The following is a 20,059-nucleotide window of genomic DNA, read 5'->3' on the forward strand; positions in this document are numbered from 1 at the left end:
AAGGTATGTTAATTGATGGATTTAATAATAAAGGAAACAATCTTTGCAAATTATATATTCTCCACAGAATTATGATGAAGGTGACATTTCAAACCTTTAAGGAATCTCACAAAGAAATGCAGTGAAATAAATACCACTTTTCACTGATTAGACTGGCAAGAATTAAAACACAAGTTAATATTTAGCAGTGTGTAGGGAAACAGATATTCTCAAAAACTGCTAATAAGAATGTTAAGTGTGACAATCTCATTGCAATTTTGCAATACGTATCAGAAATTAAGTGCACATATACACTGACCCAGCAATCCATTGCTACAAATTATCTTACAGCTACTCTCACACACAATCCCAATGATACAGTCAAGAATCTTTATTGCAACATTGCTTATACAAGCAAAAAAAAAATCTGAGATTTACCCAAATGTCTATCAATAAGAAAACAGTTAATTTTATTAAATGTAACACATATATAAAAAAATATTCAAGATATATATATTGGTAAATGGAAAGAGAAAGATTCAGAATATATACCAGTTAATTTTGGGAACTTATGGGGAGTACAGTGCTGGGCGAGAGAAGAAAATTTTACATCTTATTTTAAACAACTCTGTACTATTTGCACCCATGTAAAAACAAATGTGACTTTATTTAAAAAATAAAATTTTGAAAATATTAAATGTTGCTTAGCAATATATTTTAAAAAGGTCAAATGTGTACTATGCAGTCTCATCAAGAATGAAAAACACATAATTTTATTAATTAAAAGGTTCTTTTTCAGATTATAACACTGGGTAACACATCTACAGTGCTACTGAAGAAACTGAAGCACAGACAGGTTAATTTGGAAATTAAGGAAATTGAACTAATGTAAGACGAACATTCATAAAGGACTTTAAATCCTTGAATTCAAGGATTCTGCAAAATGGAAAAGCTTAGCAGCAGTTGACTATATAAAATACTGAAGCACAAAATCAAGTGGAAGAGTCTGCAACTTAGGTATGGGTACCAGCCTGAGAAAAATTAGTCTCAAATCTTTTAAACACACATAAATCAAGCAATCACAAGGTTAAATTTCTCTGAATACTCAAATTAATCAACTACAACAAAAAAACTAAATACATTTCACATCCAGGATGAAACAAAAGAAATAACTGAGGTTCTACATTCAATAAAAATCTGTGTCTAAGAAAATCCTTGAAGGGAGATAGAGAACAGCATGAGATGGGGTCAATGTCCAACTCTGTGTTCAACCTTTATGGCAGAAGTTGCAGAGAGGAAAAGCAACAAATTGATCCCAGTGGGAAAGAACCTCTCCTTGCTTTGGACTTGCTAGAAGGCAATCAAGCTTCAGGCATAAAAATTCCCCAGGTGACTACAATAGCCAACCCAACTAGCCAAATTTAAAATATGGACTAAAACTAGTGCAAATGCTTTACATTTCTTTTTAAAGTTTCACTTCTTAAGAAAACATACTGTTCCTATATATTACAGATCTACAATGATAAAACAAAATTAAAAAAAAAAACTTTTCAGCAAACAGCAAGCTTCCCAAGCTACAGGAATCAAAAATGTTATCACAATTCCAGTCTATGATTCAATTTCTTCCTCCACTCCAAGTTTTTACCCTCAGGAAAATGAGGAAAAGTTGTCTTTACTTTTTATAGATGTAACCAATCTTCCTAATCTTCTACTTGTATTAGTCTAACACATCTTTTAAAATATTTAAAGAAATAACTAGTACAAACTCACAAAGAGATTACCATTAGTAGCAGCAAAAGCTCTAATTTCCATAACATGGGTTTAATGCCTTCACCTGGAAAAAGTAATCAAAATTAACAATGACTAGCCATTTTATTCCAACTGGGCTGAAAGAACACTTGGGAGATATTTTGTTTCTCCTTCCATAATGCCTATAATGCTGACTGTATTGTTCTCACTGGCTCCTTCCTACAGCCCAACAGCAACTAAAGTGCCAATGCCCCCATTCCATTCCAGCAAGCATTCTGAATCCCTATTTGTCTGAGAAGAGAACTCTGCTCATTGTTCATGTTTAAGAAACATTCACAAAGTACACAGTACTTTGGCACTGTGATCGTAAGATAAATAAGACATATATGGTGTCTACCTTCAAAGAGCTAACAGACTACTGCAGTATGGCCAGGTGTGGCTCAAAGGACAACATGATGCTTGAGATGGACTAATTCAGGAGACAAGCAGACATCCAGGAGGAAGGACACTGGCAGCTGGGAGGCAAGGGGTTGGGTAAGTGACAACAGGTGCATATGACTAAAACTAGAAATCTGAAACGTATTTTGCTTATTCAGTTAATTCTAGGCATTCTGGAATAGCTACAGGGAGATCACTGTATGCCCTCTTATAGACCTTACATTTTATTGGGCAGGTGACAGTGGTCAATGAAGGGGACAACTAGAGGAAGGAAAGCAGTGTAGAACTTTGGCAAGTGAGGTCAGAGACTTGAAGAATCCAATAAACAAAATTATAAAGAGAATGCATAAAAATTTGCAGTATGTTTACACAACAGAATACTACTCAACAATAAAAAATAATGAGCTACTGATACAACATGCAGGAAACTCAAAAACACTGAAATAAAAAACAGATACAAAAGAGTACATGTTATATAATTATATATACATAAAGTTCAAGGAAAAACTAAGGTATGCTGATAGAATTCAGAAAGAAGCTTGCCTCAGAAGGAAAGGCTACTGGATTGGAAAGGGAAGAGCAAGAGGAACTTTCAGGGACAATAAAAATGTTCTACATCTTGATCTAGATGGTGGTGACACATGTGGACATATATGTAAAAACTCATTCAGCTCTATACTTCAAATTTTTCACATTTTACTATACATAAATTTGAACTTAATAAAAAACTGTATATATAATTGTGGTGGAATAAGGTCAGGATAAATTAAACCAGTGTCATCCCATGAGCAGCATCTAACGTATAGGAAATCAGACTAAAGGTTCCAATAGACATTATGTTCAACTAGTAAACAAATTCCCTATAAGAGCTTAAGTACAAAAGTCTAGCTGCTTCTCTTCATCAGGGAGTTATATAAGCAAATGTTACAATAAATGCTATGAAAATAAAGTACTCTTCCTAAAGAAAATTTAGGTTTGGGGTTAAATTTTATTAACGAAAAAAAATCTAAATTTCCTACACAGTTATTACCTACCTTAGAAGAGGTACTATAAAGACTGGAGCACTTAACACGATATAGAGAGAATACTCTTCAAACTACAACTACTATTACTATTATATAATAGCAATAAAAGTGAAAATTTGCTCAAGATATGCCTAACCCACTTATTGAGAATACAATATTAAATGGCATTATCACTCAACCACAGCACTTCTGAACTAGGCTGTTTGAAAAAACTGTGAGATCAGCAAGCTTCTGGCAGCTGAAACACCTAGTTAGATTAGAGAAAAACCAAGCAAGCTAACTGCAATTTTATCAACGTATTCTTCTGAATCTGTTTATATCCTGAAACCATGTTCACGTACCAATAGATAGTAAATGTACCTTTTTTAACATGTCAACAGTTTATATCATTAAAAAGTATTCTTTCACATACCAAACCAAAAGTACATGACCACAATTCAATTCTGTGAAAGTCAACAATCTTATTAAAAAATTAAAGTCAAGCAGAATTCTAAACTAGAAACATCATTCAGTAGAGATACCCACAAGAAAAATATCAAAACAATCATTTATAATTCTGAACATTATATAACAAAATCACAATTTGGATAATTTAACCAATTTATGGAAGTGCTTCATTAATCGAAGTAAGTAAAATTCACAAAAGCAATGACTACTCAGTACTATAATCTACTAAGAGGAGAACACCGAAACAATCTAACAAATCTCTTACTGAACTGGTTTCTGAGTGGCTAACCCAAACACCAACTTGATTTTCCAACATGTTTTACAGTCATTGGAAACTGTACACCTAAATTCTAAAACTCAATATAAAATAAGAAAAAGTAAGAATTTAGTTCTACACTTTGAAAGCTGTATTTTTACTCCCACCAAATCAACTGGACCAAGTGCACCAAATAGCCAATTCTTCGTATTTCGAAGTTTTATTAAAAAACTTGATTCTGGACTTGAAAGCACATTTTTTAAAAATTAATCTTTTGTATTACTCTACTTTAGTATGTAACATTTAACAAAGTAGTCTTCTACTTACCTAGATTTTGCCTTATTAACATCTTGCTGCAAGAACAATCTCATTCGAAATTAAATCAAACCTGAAAGAATACAGGTAAAAGCATCACTTAGTTTTATGCTTCAGGTATGAATAAGTACATCTATGACACACTATGCTTTTAAAATAAAAACTGCAAATCAAAATTTCTTCTTGATATGACATCTACCTGAAAAAGTACTCAACTAAAACATGATCATTTTAACATTCAGAAAACTTGCAAAATATCATTATTTCGAGGAAGAATAATCTATTCAAATGAAAAACTTAAACTTTCTAGTTTTCTTCAAAAAATTTTACAAAACTTGTTTCCATTAATTTTAATGGTATGGCAATAGCTGTAATTAAAATCAGAATTTGTTCAAAAAATACACACTACTATCTAGATCAATGTTTATCTAATACTACTGTGTACATACCAAAGCTGAAGAAAAAAATACAGTGAGATGGCATAAAAGTATATACCAATAGTAGCCATAACAATGGTTAACACTAATGAAGCATACATTGATACTCTACTGCTTCCTCAATTTAATCTTCAGTCTCGTGTAATGCAACCTCTACCTCAAAACTCCACTGAAAATTTATTTTCAAAAATCTACCGACCCTTAATTTCATCACATTCCATAAATTCTGAAAACTCAGCTATGTCCTACCCTGAACTCTACACATCTCCTTCCTCTACCTGAAAACAGCTTGTTACTCTTCTAAATTTTTTTCTCTCAAAAAAATGGCACCGCCATACCTATTGCCATTGTTACCTAGATTATTGTAACTGTTCTATTTCCAGACTATCATTTCAAATTCATCCTTCCCAGAACTATTAAGTAATCATTTTGCAATGGCTATCTCGAAGATGTCACACTTATGCTTCAATTCCTTCAATAGTACTCATCAATGACCTCAGATAATCTAAGCCATATCTAGCTATCCCTAATCTTCACTCTCCCATTCACTCCAGTTCCTACCATACCAAACCCTTTTGAATCCCAGAATAGCCCCCGTGCTCTCAGCATTCATGCCTTCATATGGTGAGCTGTACCTACCTTCTCCCTAACTTTCCTAAAATACATTTTTACTAGTTTTTCAATATTTAGCTCAGTCACCCTGACACGTCCTTCTTTAATTTCTTCAGCTATGTAAAGTTGTGTTTCTCAATTGCTATAGCAACTACTGATAGCTCTGTATCAACCCAGTTTACTTGTGAATTATCTGAACTACAGTGTGGACAAAAATTCATTTATCTCATTTTAGCACTTTTCATTGGATGGCATACTATAAAAGCATAACAATGTAGGCTCAAAGACTACAGGAATCTTATGTTGTATCCCAAATTTTACCTAGGATTGTAGAAGAAAAACATGTAAAATTCAGGCTAATGAGTTGAATTCACATTTTCAAAGACCAGAGGAAAAAATTCACATCACTTTTCGATCCAGTAATGTTACTTTATGAAATAACTATGTCTAAGTAAAAACACACTGACAAAAATCAGCCAAATGCAGGAGCGGCCGACTGGTTCAGTTGGTTAAGAGCTCGCTCAAGAGTGTGAGCTCTGAGCAACAGTGGTTTGATGCCTGGCCCGAGCTGAGCTGCAGCTGAGCTGCCAACAGGTGGCAGGATGGCTCAGCTTAAAAAAAAAAAATCAGCCAAGTGCAACCTTTTATTGGGTGAATAAATTAACTTCATCGATTATCAGTACCAAAATTTTGGTACTAAATGTTTGCATCCCTACAAAAAACCAAGTCTGTTGACTATAAATTCTAGACGAATTTAATTAGCCTTAAACAGAAAAAAAGAGTTTAGAAGGCAAATATGATTTTAATACTAATAATATCCATAATCTAGAAAAGTGGTTCTCAAACTTTCGCACTGAATTGTGTCCCTGTAAAATTCATGTTGAAGCCCTAACACCCAATGTGACTGTATTTGGAGCTAGGGCTTTTACGGAGGTAACTGAGGTTAAACAAGGTCACAAGGGTAGGCCCTAATCCAACATGACTGGCTTCTTTATAAGAGAGACAACAGGGATGCACGCACAGAGAGAGGGCCATGTGAGGACACAGAGAGAAGAAAGTCATCTACAAGGAGAGAGGCCTCAGAAAAAAACAAACCTAAAACCCTCATCCTGGACCTCTAGCCTCCAGAATGGTGAGAAAATAAATTTCTATTGTTTAAGCCATCCAATCTGTGGTATTTTGTTATAGCAGCCCTAGCAGACTAATACAAAAGGATATACATATTTGTACAACAATGAGAATGCACTTAATGCCACTGAACTGTACACTTTAAAATGCTTAGTGTTAAATTTTATTGCATGTATATTTAACCATAATAAAAAAAGCACACACAAACTCCCCACACACAATAGCTAACTCTGACTTCAGCTGTTTATTTTTTTTCTCCTTCTCTGTTCATAGTTACATCTCAAAATCCAAGGAAAAAATAACGTTTAATTGCAGTGTTCCCCAAAAGCCAAACCAGGCTATTTAAAACACTATATTTTCTTTAAATGATTTTATAATTTTGATAGAAAGGACTTTTTAAATCCATACCTTAAAAGAATAATTGGGATATTTTTTAGGTGAGGGCTAGGAGACAACAAAACTACAAACCAATATCCCTGATGGGTACTGAGCAAAATCCTCAACAAAATACTAGCAATCCAAGTTCAACAACACATTAAATGAAGTACACAAAGTGAAACAAGTTGGATTTACTCCTGGAATGCAAGGATGGCTCAACAAATGAAAATCAATCAATGTAATACACCACATTACCAAAATGAAGGTCAGACACAACAATCACCTCAACTGATTCTGAAAAAGTATTTAATAAAACTCAACACATATTCATCATAAAAACACTTAACAAACTAATAACAGAAGGAAACTACCTAAATATAATTAAAGACATATGTGAAAAGCCCACAGTTAACATCATACTCAATAGTGAAAGACTGAAAACTTTTTCTCTAAAATCAAGAAGGTAAGGATGCCCACTCATACTACTTCTATTCAACATAGTCCTGGAAGTACTAGCCAGAGCAAATAAATGTGAAAAAGAAATAAAAGGCATCCAAATTGGGAAGAAAGAAATAAAATTATGTTTGCAGATAGCATCATTTAGGCAGAAAATTCTAGATTCTGTAAAAAAAAACCACACCAAAACTTAAAACTAATAAATGATTTCAGCAAAATTGCAGGATATGTAATCAGTACATGAAAATCAGTTGCTTCTATATACTAATAATGATCAATCCGAAAAAACAAAATTATGAAAATAATCTCATTTACAATAGCATAAAAAAAACTTTTAAAAAAAAGACTTAGGGCCGGCCGAGTGGCTCAGTTGGTTAAGAGCTCGCTCAAGAGTTTGAGCTCTGGGCAACAGTGGTTCCATTCCCGACCCGAACTGAGCTGCCGCTGAGTTGCCAACAAGTGGCAGGATGGCTTAGCTAAAAAGAAAAGACTTGGGAATAAACTTAACCAAGGCGGCAAAAAAACTTGTATGCAGAAAAACTACAAAACTTTACTAAAATAAATCAAAGATACAAATAAATGGAAAGACATCCTATGTTTGTGGATTGAAAAGCTTAATAGGTTAAAATATCCATAGTACCCAAAGCAATCTAAAATTCAATGCAATCCCTATCAAAATCTTCTGCACATCAAAGGAAATAACCAACAGAGTGAAAGGCAAATCGACAGAAGGGGAGAATAATTTTTGCAAATCGTATCTGACAAGGGGTTAATATCCAAAATATATAAGGAATATCTACAACTTAACAAAAAACCAAAAGCAAATAATTCAATTAAAAATGGGCAAAGGATTTGAATAGACAACTATCCAAAAGATATACAAATATCCAAAAGTATATGAAAAGTCACTGAATAATGTTAACTCATGAGAAATGCAAATCAAAATCACAATGAGATATCATTTCATGTCCAATAGGATGGCCACAATCTAAAGAACAGAAAATCACAAGTGTTGGCAAGAATGCAGAGAATTGGAACTCTTGTGCATTGTTGGTGGAAATGTAAAATAGTGCAGCCATTATGGAAAATAGTATAGCAGTTCCTCAAAAAATTAAAAATAGCATTACCATATGATCTAGCAATCCCAGTTCTGGGTATATACATCCAAAAGAATTCAAAGTAATATCTCAAAGAGATATTTACATACCCATGCTCACTGTAGCATTATTCACAATAGCCAAGAAGTGAACACAACTTGAATGCCCACTGACAGATGAATGGATAGAGGAAATGTGGTATATACATACCATGGAATATCATGCAGCCTTTAAATAGAAAGAAATCCTGTAACACTACATTATGTATGAACCTTGGAGAGATTATATAAGTGAAATAAGCCAATCACAAAAGGACAAACACTGTGTGATTCCACTCATATGAAGTCAAAATCAGAGAAAAATAAAGTAGGAAAGTGGCTGCCAAGGGTTGGCGGTAGGGGGAGACAAAATGAGTGTTTAATGGGTAGAGCTTTTCAGTTTTACAAAATAAAAATTCTAGAGGACTGTTGTACAACAAAGTGAACACACTCAATACCACTGAACTGTACACTTAAAAATGGTTAATGGTAAATTTAATGTTATGTACTTTTACCACAATTTAAGAAATAAATATGTAGAAAAATACAAAGGTCAAGATGGAGTAACAGGGATCGAGTCATCTACCTAAAAATCCTAAGAAACCAGAAACATATATGAAATGACAATTTTCAGATATTAGACAGGCAAGTACTGAAGGTGAACCCTAAAAGAAAGGAAACAAATTAGGTGAGCTCTCCAACAACCCAAACTTCCTGCCTGGAAGGGGTACCTGGGCAGTCTGTGGTCTCCCTAAGTTAAGGAGACTGAGCTAAAGTCCAAAGCAGCCAAGACAGCTAAAGACCGCGGAGCAGAGTACTGGAGAAAAGACAGCTGTGCAGATGGAGAACACCCTTCAGTGTCCAGCTGCATAATTCGAACAAGCCTGTGTGGAAACTACCCAAGGCCAAAAAAAGAGCCACCCAAAAGGATGAGAGGGGTTATTGCCCTAGTTTCACACAAAGCCAGAAATAATGCCTATTCCCTTAAGACAGAGTAGAAAACGAAAACCTCTTAATTCAGGAAACCCTGACTAGAGTAACCTTGTATTAAATGCTGTTTGAAAGCCAGACCCAAAAGGGGCACATGGCTCAGGAGGGCAGAATTACAAAGTGGCATGAGGAAACTTTTGGGGGTGATAAATAATATCAATTATCTTATTTGTGGTGATGGCCTCCTGAGTGTACATATACTCAATATTTACACTACACATTTTAAATACGTGTACTTCATCACATGTCAATTATATGTTAACAAGTCTGTTTTCAAAACCCAATTACAATAAAACAAGCAACCCAATTACCATATGGGCAGGAAATTTCAAGCAGCACTTCACCAAAGATACATGAATGACAAGTAAGTGCTTGAAAATACACTCAGCATCATTTGTCATTAGGGAAGTGCAAATAAGCCACAGTGAGTTATTACTACACAACTATAAGCATGGCTAAAATCAATAAAACCAGCCACACCAAATGTTGGTGCACACGTGAAGGAACTGAAACTCATACAGGAAAATAAAATGGTACAACAACTTTGCAAAAAAGTTTTAGCATTTCTGGGCCGGCCAAGTTGGTTAGAGCTGGTTTGGGATGCCAGCTCTGAGCAGCAGGGCCCTGGTTCGGATCCCACAGGAGGGCCAGTGACACTGTGCCCTCTACAGCTAAGGTGGTGAACAACAGCTCGACCTGGAGCTGGGCTGCCGTGAGTTGCCGGCGATGGCATAGGCTGCAGTGAAGCTGCGTGGGCTGCCATAAGCTATCATGAGTGGACAGCAGCCAGCATGCGTGGCCGGCAGCCAGTGTGAGCTGCCAAGAGCCGATGTGAGTGGCCGTCCAGTGGCAGGTGACCGATCTGCCTCAGCCGGGAAGAGCACAATGATAATGCCAACATGGGCCAGTGAAGCGACATCCTCCACAACTGGACTGAAGAACAAAAGGACAGCAACTTGTCTGTTCCCTCCCCCAATTTCCCAATAAAAAAAAACTTTAAAAAAAAAGTTTTAGCATTTCTTAAAATATCAAACACATACCTACCACATGATCATCTAGGCATTGCACGCCTAAGTATTTACCTGAAGAAATGAAAGCAGATGTTCATATAAAGACTTCCATACAAATATTCACCTTTATTTATAATAGCCAAAAACTGGGGTGGGGGGCGAGGGGGATGTCCCAACAACATGTAAATCCTTACATCTTTACAATGGAATAAGTAGTACTAAACTTATGATATATGCAACATGGATGAATCTGATAATAATTATGTAGAGTTAAAATATGTAGACAAAAGATTATATGCTTCATTAAGAGGGGGAGCAATAGGGGCCAGCTGAGTGGCTCAATTGGTTAAGGGTAGGCTTGGGAGCGCAGGCTATGAGCAGCAGGGCCACTGGATCGGATCCCACATGACACTGCGCCCTGTACAGCTAAGATGGTGAACAACAGCTCAACCTGGAGCTGGGCTGCCATGAGTCGCTGGCGACGACGGTATGAGCTGCAGTGTGGCTGCAGTGGGCTGCGGTAAGCTACCGTGAGTGGCCAGGAGCTGGTGTGAGCGGCCGGCAGCCACTGTGACCTGCCGTGAGCCGCCTCCAATGGCTGGTGACTGATCTGCCTCAGCCGGGAAGAGCGCAATAATACCAACATGGATGGGCCAGTGAAGCGACGTCCTCCACAACTAGACCGAAGAACAAAAGGACAGCAACTTGTCTGTTCCCCTTCCCTGACTCCCCAATGCTGTTCCCTCTTCCAATTCCCCAATAAAATCTTAAAGAATGACAAAGGGGCACAAGGAAACTTTGGAGAGTAAAGGATACGTTTACTATCTTTGATTGTGGTGGTGATATCATGGGTGCATACAGACATCAAATCTGTTTAAACTGTACACTTTAAACATGTGTAATTTATTATACATCAATTATACTTCAATAAATCTGTTTTTAAAAATCACAATCTAAAAATAAACTTGGAGAAAAAATGAAGTCAAATCTCAAATTAAGAAAATTAGGATAAAATAATAAAAACAAAAAGAACACTGTCATTTACAACCAAAAGAGTAAAGGTACAAATGAATTATCTTTCAACACCTGCAACTGGTACTACAATTACCCTGCCATCACCCTGCCATCAGTAATTCTATGTACAAACAATACTTCCAAAATCTCATCAGACATTGCCTATGAAACAGATATAATGAGTCCTCTGTGCTACTGAACAGATTGATGTAATTTAATACTTGCCCCAACTTCTATACTCAAACACAGTTCCTACTGAAAATAATGGGACTCAACGTAGAACTAAATAAAAAAATTGAAAATTAATTTTACAGTATGAATCAAAACATGTTTTCAAAAAGAGCCCCAATTCTGCACTACCCCATTACCCATTCATTTGGCAATGAGTTTTTGCAGTTTCTCCCATCAAGAGGCAGTCTTTTCCCCACCTTTTAACTCTAGGCATGACCTTATTAGGAAAACCCGCAGAATGCAGCAGATGTCACAGTCTGCCAGTCTGAGCTAGGTCTCTTCTGCTCCTCCAGGAATCCTGCTGCCACCAGGAGAACAAGCCCACGCTGACCGGCTGAAGGATGACAAGATGGCGCAAAGGTCCTATCCCAGGTCATCCTGGAGAACCCAGCCAAGAGCAGCAAAGCCACCTTCCTTTCTTGCTGCTGAATGCAGTCTCATAAACGAGCCTAGCAAAAACCAGAAATACTGCCTTGCTAAAGCATAGGCTTATTCTAATAATAAATGTTTTAAATCACCATGTTTTAGAATAATTTGTTTAAAAGTAATAGCTGATACAGCAAGTCAGAATGAAATAATATAAAACATTGTCATTTATAACCAAAAGAATAAAGATACAAATGAATCATCTTTCAACACCTGCAATTGTACTACAACTACTATCTTAAAGATACCATATTAAATTTCCCTTATCCACAGAAGAGTTATCCTAGATTAACAATTGATCTAGGTCTCTAAAGTTCTGCAGGCAAGAGAAAGGACAATAGTGTCTTTTATTCTTTTATTAGCAGTGACTCTACAAAACATTTTGTCACAGTTTGTTAATCTCAGAGATATGTAAACTGAGCATAATCATTTTTACAAGTAATTTTAATAGTCAACTATGATTTTTCAACTTTGTTGCTAGACAGCTTTACTGAATTCAACCATACAATGAAATTTTTCAGGATACTCCAAAAATCTATTAAAACTGTTATAGGACAATCTGCTATCATGCCTAACATTCCTTTTCCTATTTATGTTAATGGCACTCTGATTACCCTTTAAGGAAACACTCTTACTCAATCCTAGGCCCCTGAACCAAGGCATGAACAGGTGACACCCAGGTTGATCAGAGTAACTTGTCCTCCTAGCCACAGTAATTTGCTCATGGATGGGAGTAGCCCAAAGTGGGTCATTTGGAATCCTTCTCAGAATGTGTGCAAGTACTGGAAACGGTACACTCTCCAGTGGAAATAACAGCTACAAGAACAATCAATGTAGGTCAGAGCAGTCAGTGGCCATCTTTGCCACCTCATGGAGATAATATATTTAGGAGTGAAGCCACCACAGGAAAAATCCAAACCAAGAGTTAAGAGACATTATCCTCATATTATATGCACTTATTGATCCAAACACGCTTGAAATAATTGCAGTAATAGAATAGGTAATAGTTATCAACCCTCCTACTGACAGCCTACCAGAGAAACTAAACAAAATATTAAAAATCCTCAACTTGAAAACAGCAAAAAGCTAATACAACAGTAAAGAATGATCAGGCCAAGATCCAAGACAAGATGGAATCCTACAGCAATAACCCCAGCACCCGAGGATGTTTTTGCCTTGAGGGTTATTTGTCAATCTAGATGAAGCAGCTAAGAAGCTGATCATTATTTATGACATTGTTGTAGAGCCAGGGGGACCAAAAGGGGAGTGCAAGGTTCAGAAATAGTGGGAACCACACTAAGCTGCCCACTATTTGAGATCCCAACAGACTTAACTCTTCCTTGCATGTACAGCAGCCCCACCTGAAGACACCTAGGTTGCCAAATAAAAAAATCTCAATCCCTAAAATTTAACGAAGGTACCCCCGAGACTGCTAGAGACCCCAGGTGTGCCACAGCAAACAAAAGAAATAGATAATATCACTCTAAGGCTTTAGAGTTTAGGCCTGGAAAAGCAACTGGAAATTCAAATAGAGAGAACACAGCAGCAAGAGAACCAGAGGAGTAAAACAAAAATTCTCAGTATAAATTTTTGCCCCAATCACTGGATGACTGATAAACTATGTATGCACAAAGAAGAGAAGGGGAGGAGGGTGGGGAATGGGGGGTGCGGGGGATTGGCAGAGCCGGAGAAAAAGCTACACTTGAAAAATAGAGTTGTACCGTGGGTTTGATGCTTTTTCAACAGTGTGCATTCCTCAACTGTGCACACTTTGGGCGGCAGAAAGCTGAAGCCCTACAAGTGTCAGAAGATAGAACCCAAGCCCAGCAGAACAGTTCGTAATAGAATCCCTAGAAGGAAGAAAACCACAGGGAAATATCCAAAATCTGACAATAAACTTCACCCAAAAATTCTCAGAAGAACATTAACAATGCAGAGTCACAAAAACATGTTCATAATGTCCCGTTTTTCAGACCAGAGTTACAGGATATGCAAAGAAACTGGAAACTCTGATCCATACTCAGGAAAAAGGGGGAGTCAACAGATACTAATTCTGAGTATCCTGAATCTTAGAGTTAGCATATAAAGAATTCAAAGCATCTGTTCTAAGTATGTTGTTAAAATTAAAAGAAAATACAAAGTATTAATAAAACTTCACATAAAACACAGAAAGCTGAAAAATAACTGAAATAATTTACCAGAAGGAGGTGCTTAGAGGTGGCAGAAGAATTAGTAAGCTTGAAATAGGGCACTGAGACTGTCCAATCCAAAAAACAGAAAGTGAAATGACTGAAGAAAAGTGAACCGAATCTCAGAGACCAGTAGGACAATCTCAGGTGGTCCAACTAGCTATAACCCAATTCAACAAACATGTATGACAAGATGTAACAGGAGAAAAGAGTGAAAAAGGTACAAAATAACTTTTGTTGAAGAAATAGCCAAAAACATCTCAAATTTCATAGACAACATTAACTTACAGATCCAAGAATCTCAGCAAGCCCAAGCACGATAAACACAAAGAACCACTTCTATATACATATCAGTCAAGCTACTAAAGGCCCAAGAAGAAACCTTGACTGCAGCCTGAGAAAAATGAATGGTTACCTATGAGAAATGACAATACAAGTAATGGCTAACTTATCATCAGAAAACAACTGAGAATAACATCTCCTATATATTAGTGATACTATCCTTCAAAATGAAAGTGAAGGGCCGGCCAAGTGGCTCAGTTGGTTAAAAGCGTGAGCTCTGAGCAACAGGGTTGCCGGTTCAATTCCCACATAGGCCAGTGAGCTGCGTCTGAGCTGAGCTGCCAACAGGTGACAGGATGGCTCAGCTGGTGAGAGCACATGCTCCTAACAACAGGGTTGCAGGTTCGACTCCTACATGGGATGGTGGGCTATGCCCACCGGCAACTAAATTTGAACACAGCACCTTGAGCTGAGCTGCCACGAGCTGTCAACGGGCGGCCAGATGGCGACTGGACTTGGAGTTGAGCTAGCTGCGCCCTCCACAACTAAGACTGAAAGACAACTTGGCTTTTCCCCTCCCCCAATTAATTCCCCAATAAAATCTTTAAAAAAATAAGTGACTTGTATTCATCTTTAAAAAAATTTTAAAAATGAAAGTGAAAAGAAAGATACTCAGATAAACAAAAATCAGACTTGTGGCCAGCAAACAAAACAGAGTTTAATAAAAAAGTGGGGGAAAGATGGCAAAACACAGTCAGGAAAAAATGAAAGCACACAAAATCATACATTTAAGCCTCAATACATCAGTAATTATATGAAAGCTAAACAAACTTTATAATTAAAAGAGTGTTAGATGGCACTGAAAATAAAACGATATGGTGTACACACAACAGTTCTAAAACATAAAGGAACAGAAAATTTTAAAATAAGAGTTTAGGGGAGAAAATGAACCACACTAATACTAGCTATAAGGAGGCCGGTGTAGCTATGTTATTATCAATCAAGGTAGGCTTCAAAACAAAAAGCGTTGCTAAAGATGAGAAACAATAATGATAAGAGAGTCAACTCATCACAAACATAAAACAATTCTACCTTTATATGCCCCAATAACATGGATTCTAATACATAAAACAAAAAATGGACAGCCACAAAAGGAAAACAAATCCATAATAGCAATAGAAAATTTTAACAAACCTCATTGAACCAACACACAGAAATTAATTGGTGAGGATGCAGAAGTTTTGAATATGATTAACAAAACTGACTTAACACATATAAATACTGCACCCAAAAATCTGCAGAATACACTTTTCAAATACACACAAAATATTTATAAAACCTGGCCAATAAACATAAAAGGTACAATCACATTTGGAATCAGGGAAATGGAAAATAAAATCACTGAGATACCACTACACACCCTCTAGAATGACTAAAATTAGAGATTAACAGTACAGGGTGACGAAGATGAAGTGAAAAAGGAACTTTGTTGATGAGACTAAATTGATACAATTTGGAAAAAAAGTTTTAAATATCTTCTGAAATCTAACATGAATCCACTAAAACGAAGCTGTTAAACTCCTAGGTACTTGCTAAATAGAAATGTGCACACATGTATACTTGGAGACAGCTATAAGGAAATGCATAACAGCATTATTCACAAAAGCCTAAAAGTGTTAACAACCCAAATTTCTATCAATACTAAAATGAATAAATAGTGAAATATTCAAATAATATACTGTACAGCAATGATAATGCATGAACTACAGTTATACATATACAAAAACAGAGATGAATCTTACAAACAATGCTGGAAGGAATGCTGGAAGTAAGTAAATGGTTAAATAAACCTCGTTAACGGGGAAAAAAATATATAGTTCAAAAATGTATTTTTAACTTGTAAAAATAGAAAGCAAAAAAAGGACTACCATAAAAGGTAGGCTGGTGGTCTTCAAGGGAAAGAGAGAGAGGTGTGATTGGGAGGGGCCAGAGTAGAGGCTATGGCAGTGTTTTAATTCTTGACTGAGGGTAATTAAGCAGGTATACATACTTAAATTGTATATTTTTTCCATGCATTATTATGATTATGTTTTCCACAGTAAAAACGTTTCAAAACTAAAACATAGACATTTAAGGCTTTGAATTCTCTCCTAAGTAATGCATTGGCATTATGGTATTTTGTTTTTATTTTAATTAAAGTTACACAAATGCATATTTTAAATTCAAATAAAGCTTGTTATGAAAAACAGCACTGCCCACCACCCATTCCCTAATCCTCCCAACCCACCCCATTTCTACTCTGCTATACTGGTATATTGATTGTTCATTTTGGATCTGATTGCTTCCTACATAAGAAAATGACTTAACCCTTTTATATCCCTTCTGTAATTTCCCCCAATTATACCACAACCCACATGAGGAAAGCTAGATGATTTTCTAACAAAAATACAAAAGAAATTCAATGGAGGAAAAAAAGTATTTTCAACAATTGGTGTAGGAGTAACTGGATAAGAAAAAAAACATACCAACCTAAATCTCACACTCTACCTATACTAGTTCAAAATAGACTATAGGCTTAAGTGTAAAATGTAAAACTATTAATCTTGTAGTAGAGAAAAATCATCAGGATCTAGAGAAAGAAAAAAATTATTTGAAATAACACTAAAAGCATGGTGCCTAAAAGGAAAAACTTGGTAAATTAGACTTCATAAATGAAAATCTTTTACTCTGTGAAAGGCCTGATAAGAGGATATTTTTTTAAAGTGTCAGATTTGAAGAAAATATTTTCAAACAACATACTTAACAAAAGACTCATATCTAAAATCTAAAAGAACTCTCAAAACTCAACAGTAAGACGTCAGAAAAAAAAATCAAAATAAAGACATTTAAAATCTCCTCCATAAAATCAACAAGAACACTGGCAAAAAGAGTCAACATTTTTCAGAAATTAACCAAAGGCTTGCAGTAATCTGGGGAAAGCTTATTCAAGAAAAATGGCTAAATCTTGATAAGACCAGCAAGCTCTGTGACATTTTATTTTGCCCTATTCCCATCCACACACCCCAGCTCCATAGTAGTTTTAAAAACCAATATTCCACAAGTCTAGTGAATACCAGCAGCCTGGTAGCTAGCTGAGGGGGGAAGAAGAGGATGGGAGCGTTTTCACTACCCTGTTCCGAGAGGATTGTCATTATTTGACATATCTAATGGTTCTGGAAGACCTCACTCTCAAAGCTATCTTAATTTGACCTGCCTGACTCACAGCTCAGCCAGCACAAAAAAAGAGTCTTTTCTCCAAAGGTGTTTGTCAAAAACAATCAGAGGCAATTGTTTCACATGATAGCTGAGGCAGTAGATAACAGTTGAGACAAGCAATAGATAACCAAAGAACTTAAAAAAGTAAACTGGGGGCTCAGAGAAGTTCAAATATATTCCTAACAATCTAGATGGTCACATGTTTGCACAGGGCTCCGCATATGGCCATGGCTGTGCACGTGCTCCGGAAAGGCCTGAGAAGACCCTAAGTGCTTACCTCTCGTTAACCTGGAAGCTCTGCACCAGCAGGAAGTGAAGGGTATGGCAAAGTTACAAACTTCCTGGCTCAGTGCTGCCAGACCCGAACACACACACAACCTCTCAACAAAGACTGGGAGACTTATTGGTCCCAAGCGTTTTAAGGAAACCTCTGCCCAATCATTAACTGACCACTAAGCTAACTGAGTAGAGAGACTGCAGGGGCCACACATGACAAAAAAACACAAATTTTATAGAATTACTTCAGAAAAACCAAAACAAACAACAAACATACAACAAGAAACAGCGGGAAGGGGAGAATACCTGTTTATCAGAGCTGTCATTATTTTAAATGTACGTTTTTCAACAAAATATGACAAACATTAAAAAAAACCAAGAAAAGTATGGCTCATCTGTGTGTGCACACATATGCGAGCGTGCGAGCGTGCACGCGCGCGCACACACACACACACACACACACACACACACACACACACAGCTGTCAATAGAAAATGAGCCTGAGGGAACCCAGACATTGAACTTACTAGACAAAGTTTCAATCAGCTATTTTAAACATGCTCAAAGATTTAAAGGAAATCCATGTCTAAAGAACCAGAGGAAAGTATGATATGGATGTCTCACAAATAGAAAATATCAATAAAGAGAAAATATGAAAAACAAAATAAAAATTCTGGAATTGAAAAATACAATATCTAAAATGAAAAATTCATTAGAAGGTTTCAGCATCAGGTTTGAGCTGGCAAAAGAAAGAATCAGAATCTGAAGATAGGTCAATTGAGATTATCCACTCTTCAGAACAGAAAGAAAAACAAAAAGAAAAAAAAATAGTCTAAATACTTGAGGGACACCATTAAGCATACCAACATACACACAATGGCATTACCAGAAAGAGAGAGGGGATGGGCAGAAAGACTAGTTGAATAAATAATGACTGAAATTCCCCCAAGCTTAGTGAAAAACATTAATCTAAACACCAAAATAACTCAAGAAAATACAAATAGGATAAATTCAATGAGATTCACACTGAGACAAACCATAATCAATCAGCTGAAAAACAAAGACGATCCTGAAAGAAGCCGAGCGATAAGTAACTTGTCACATCTAGAGATTCTCAGTAAAACTGGCAGCTAATTTCTCATCAGAAACCACAAAGACCAGAAGGCAATGGGAAGATATATTCAAAATACTGGAAAAATAAGACTGTTAACCAAAAGTCTATAATCACTTTTCAAAAACACAGGAGAAATTGAGACGCAGATAAAAAATAAGAGCAATGGCTGCTAGACCTGATGTACAAGAAGTACAAAAAGATGTCCTTCACACTGAAATGAAAGAACAGTATATACTAACTCAAATCCACCTGGAAAATTAAAGAGTATGGTAAAGGCAAGTAGGTAGGCAAATATAGAGTTGTTTTTTTTTTTAATTTGTTACTTTTTTTACTCCTATTTGATTTAAAATACATATAAAGATGTAATTTTCTGGGCGACCGAGTGGCGCGTTGGTTAAGAGTTGGCTTGGGACACCAGCTATGAGCAGTAGGGGCCCGGTTCGGATCCCACATTAGGGCCAGTGACGCTGCGCCCTATACAGCTAAGATGGTGAACAACAGCTCCACCTGGAGCTGGGCTGCCGTGAATTGCCATGAGCAGCTGTCCAATGGCCAGTGAGCAACTGCCTCACCCGGGAAGAGCGCAATAATACCAACATGGGCCAGTGAAGCAACGTCCTCCACAACTAGACTGAAGAACAAAAAGGACAGCAACTTGTCTGTTCCCCTCCCCCAATTCCCAATAAAATCTTTAAAAAAGAAAAAAGATGTAATTTTCATGACAATAATAGCAAAGGAAGAGAAAGGAATGGCGATATAGAAGAGCAAAATTTTTATATATTATGGAAATTAAGTTGCTATTAATCCAAATTAAATTGAAATAAAGTTATTAATTGCAATTCCCAGGGCAACCATTAATGAAATGAAAAAAATAAATAGCAAAAAAATCAACAAGGGATTTAAATGGTACAAGAAAA

The 20,059-nt window shown here is 36.4% G+C and overlaps 1 protein-coding gene across 10 annotated transcripts in view; it reads right to left on the reverse strand.

Annotated features, from left to right (window-relative positions):
- ZNF644 (zinc finger protein 644) overlaps positions 1-20,059 on the reverse strand; it is a 118,722-nt gene that overhangs the window by 81,845 nt on the left and 16,818 nt on the right. For 8 of the 10 annotated variants that reach the window (XM_019661782.1, XM_019661784.1, XM_019661783.1 and 5 more), the window contains one exon: positions 4,222-4,282. The exons of the other annotated variants lie outside the window; for them this stretch is intronic. In XM_019661782.1, coding sequence (XP_019517327.1) covers positions 4,222-4,265 — 44 coding nt within the window. In that variant the 5' untranslated portion in view covers positions 4,266-4,282. The remainder of the gene's footprint in view (positions 1-4,221; positions 4,283-20,059) is intronic. 10 annotated transcript variants of the gene reach the window in all.

This window comes from Hipposideros armiger, unplaced genomic scaffold (assembly GCF_001890085.2).
Source record: "Hipposideros armiger isolate ML-2016 unplaced genomic scaffold, ASM189008v1 scaffold_361, whole genome shotgun sequence".
In the NCBI taxonomy this organism is placed as follows: domain Eukaryota; kingdom Metazoa; phylum Chordata; class Mammalia; order Chiroptera; family Hipposideridae; genus Hipposideros; species Hipposideros armiger.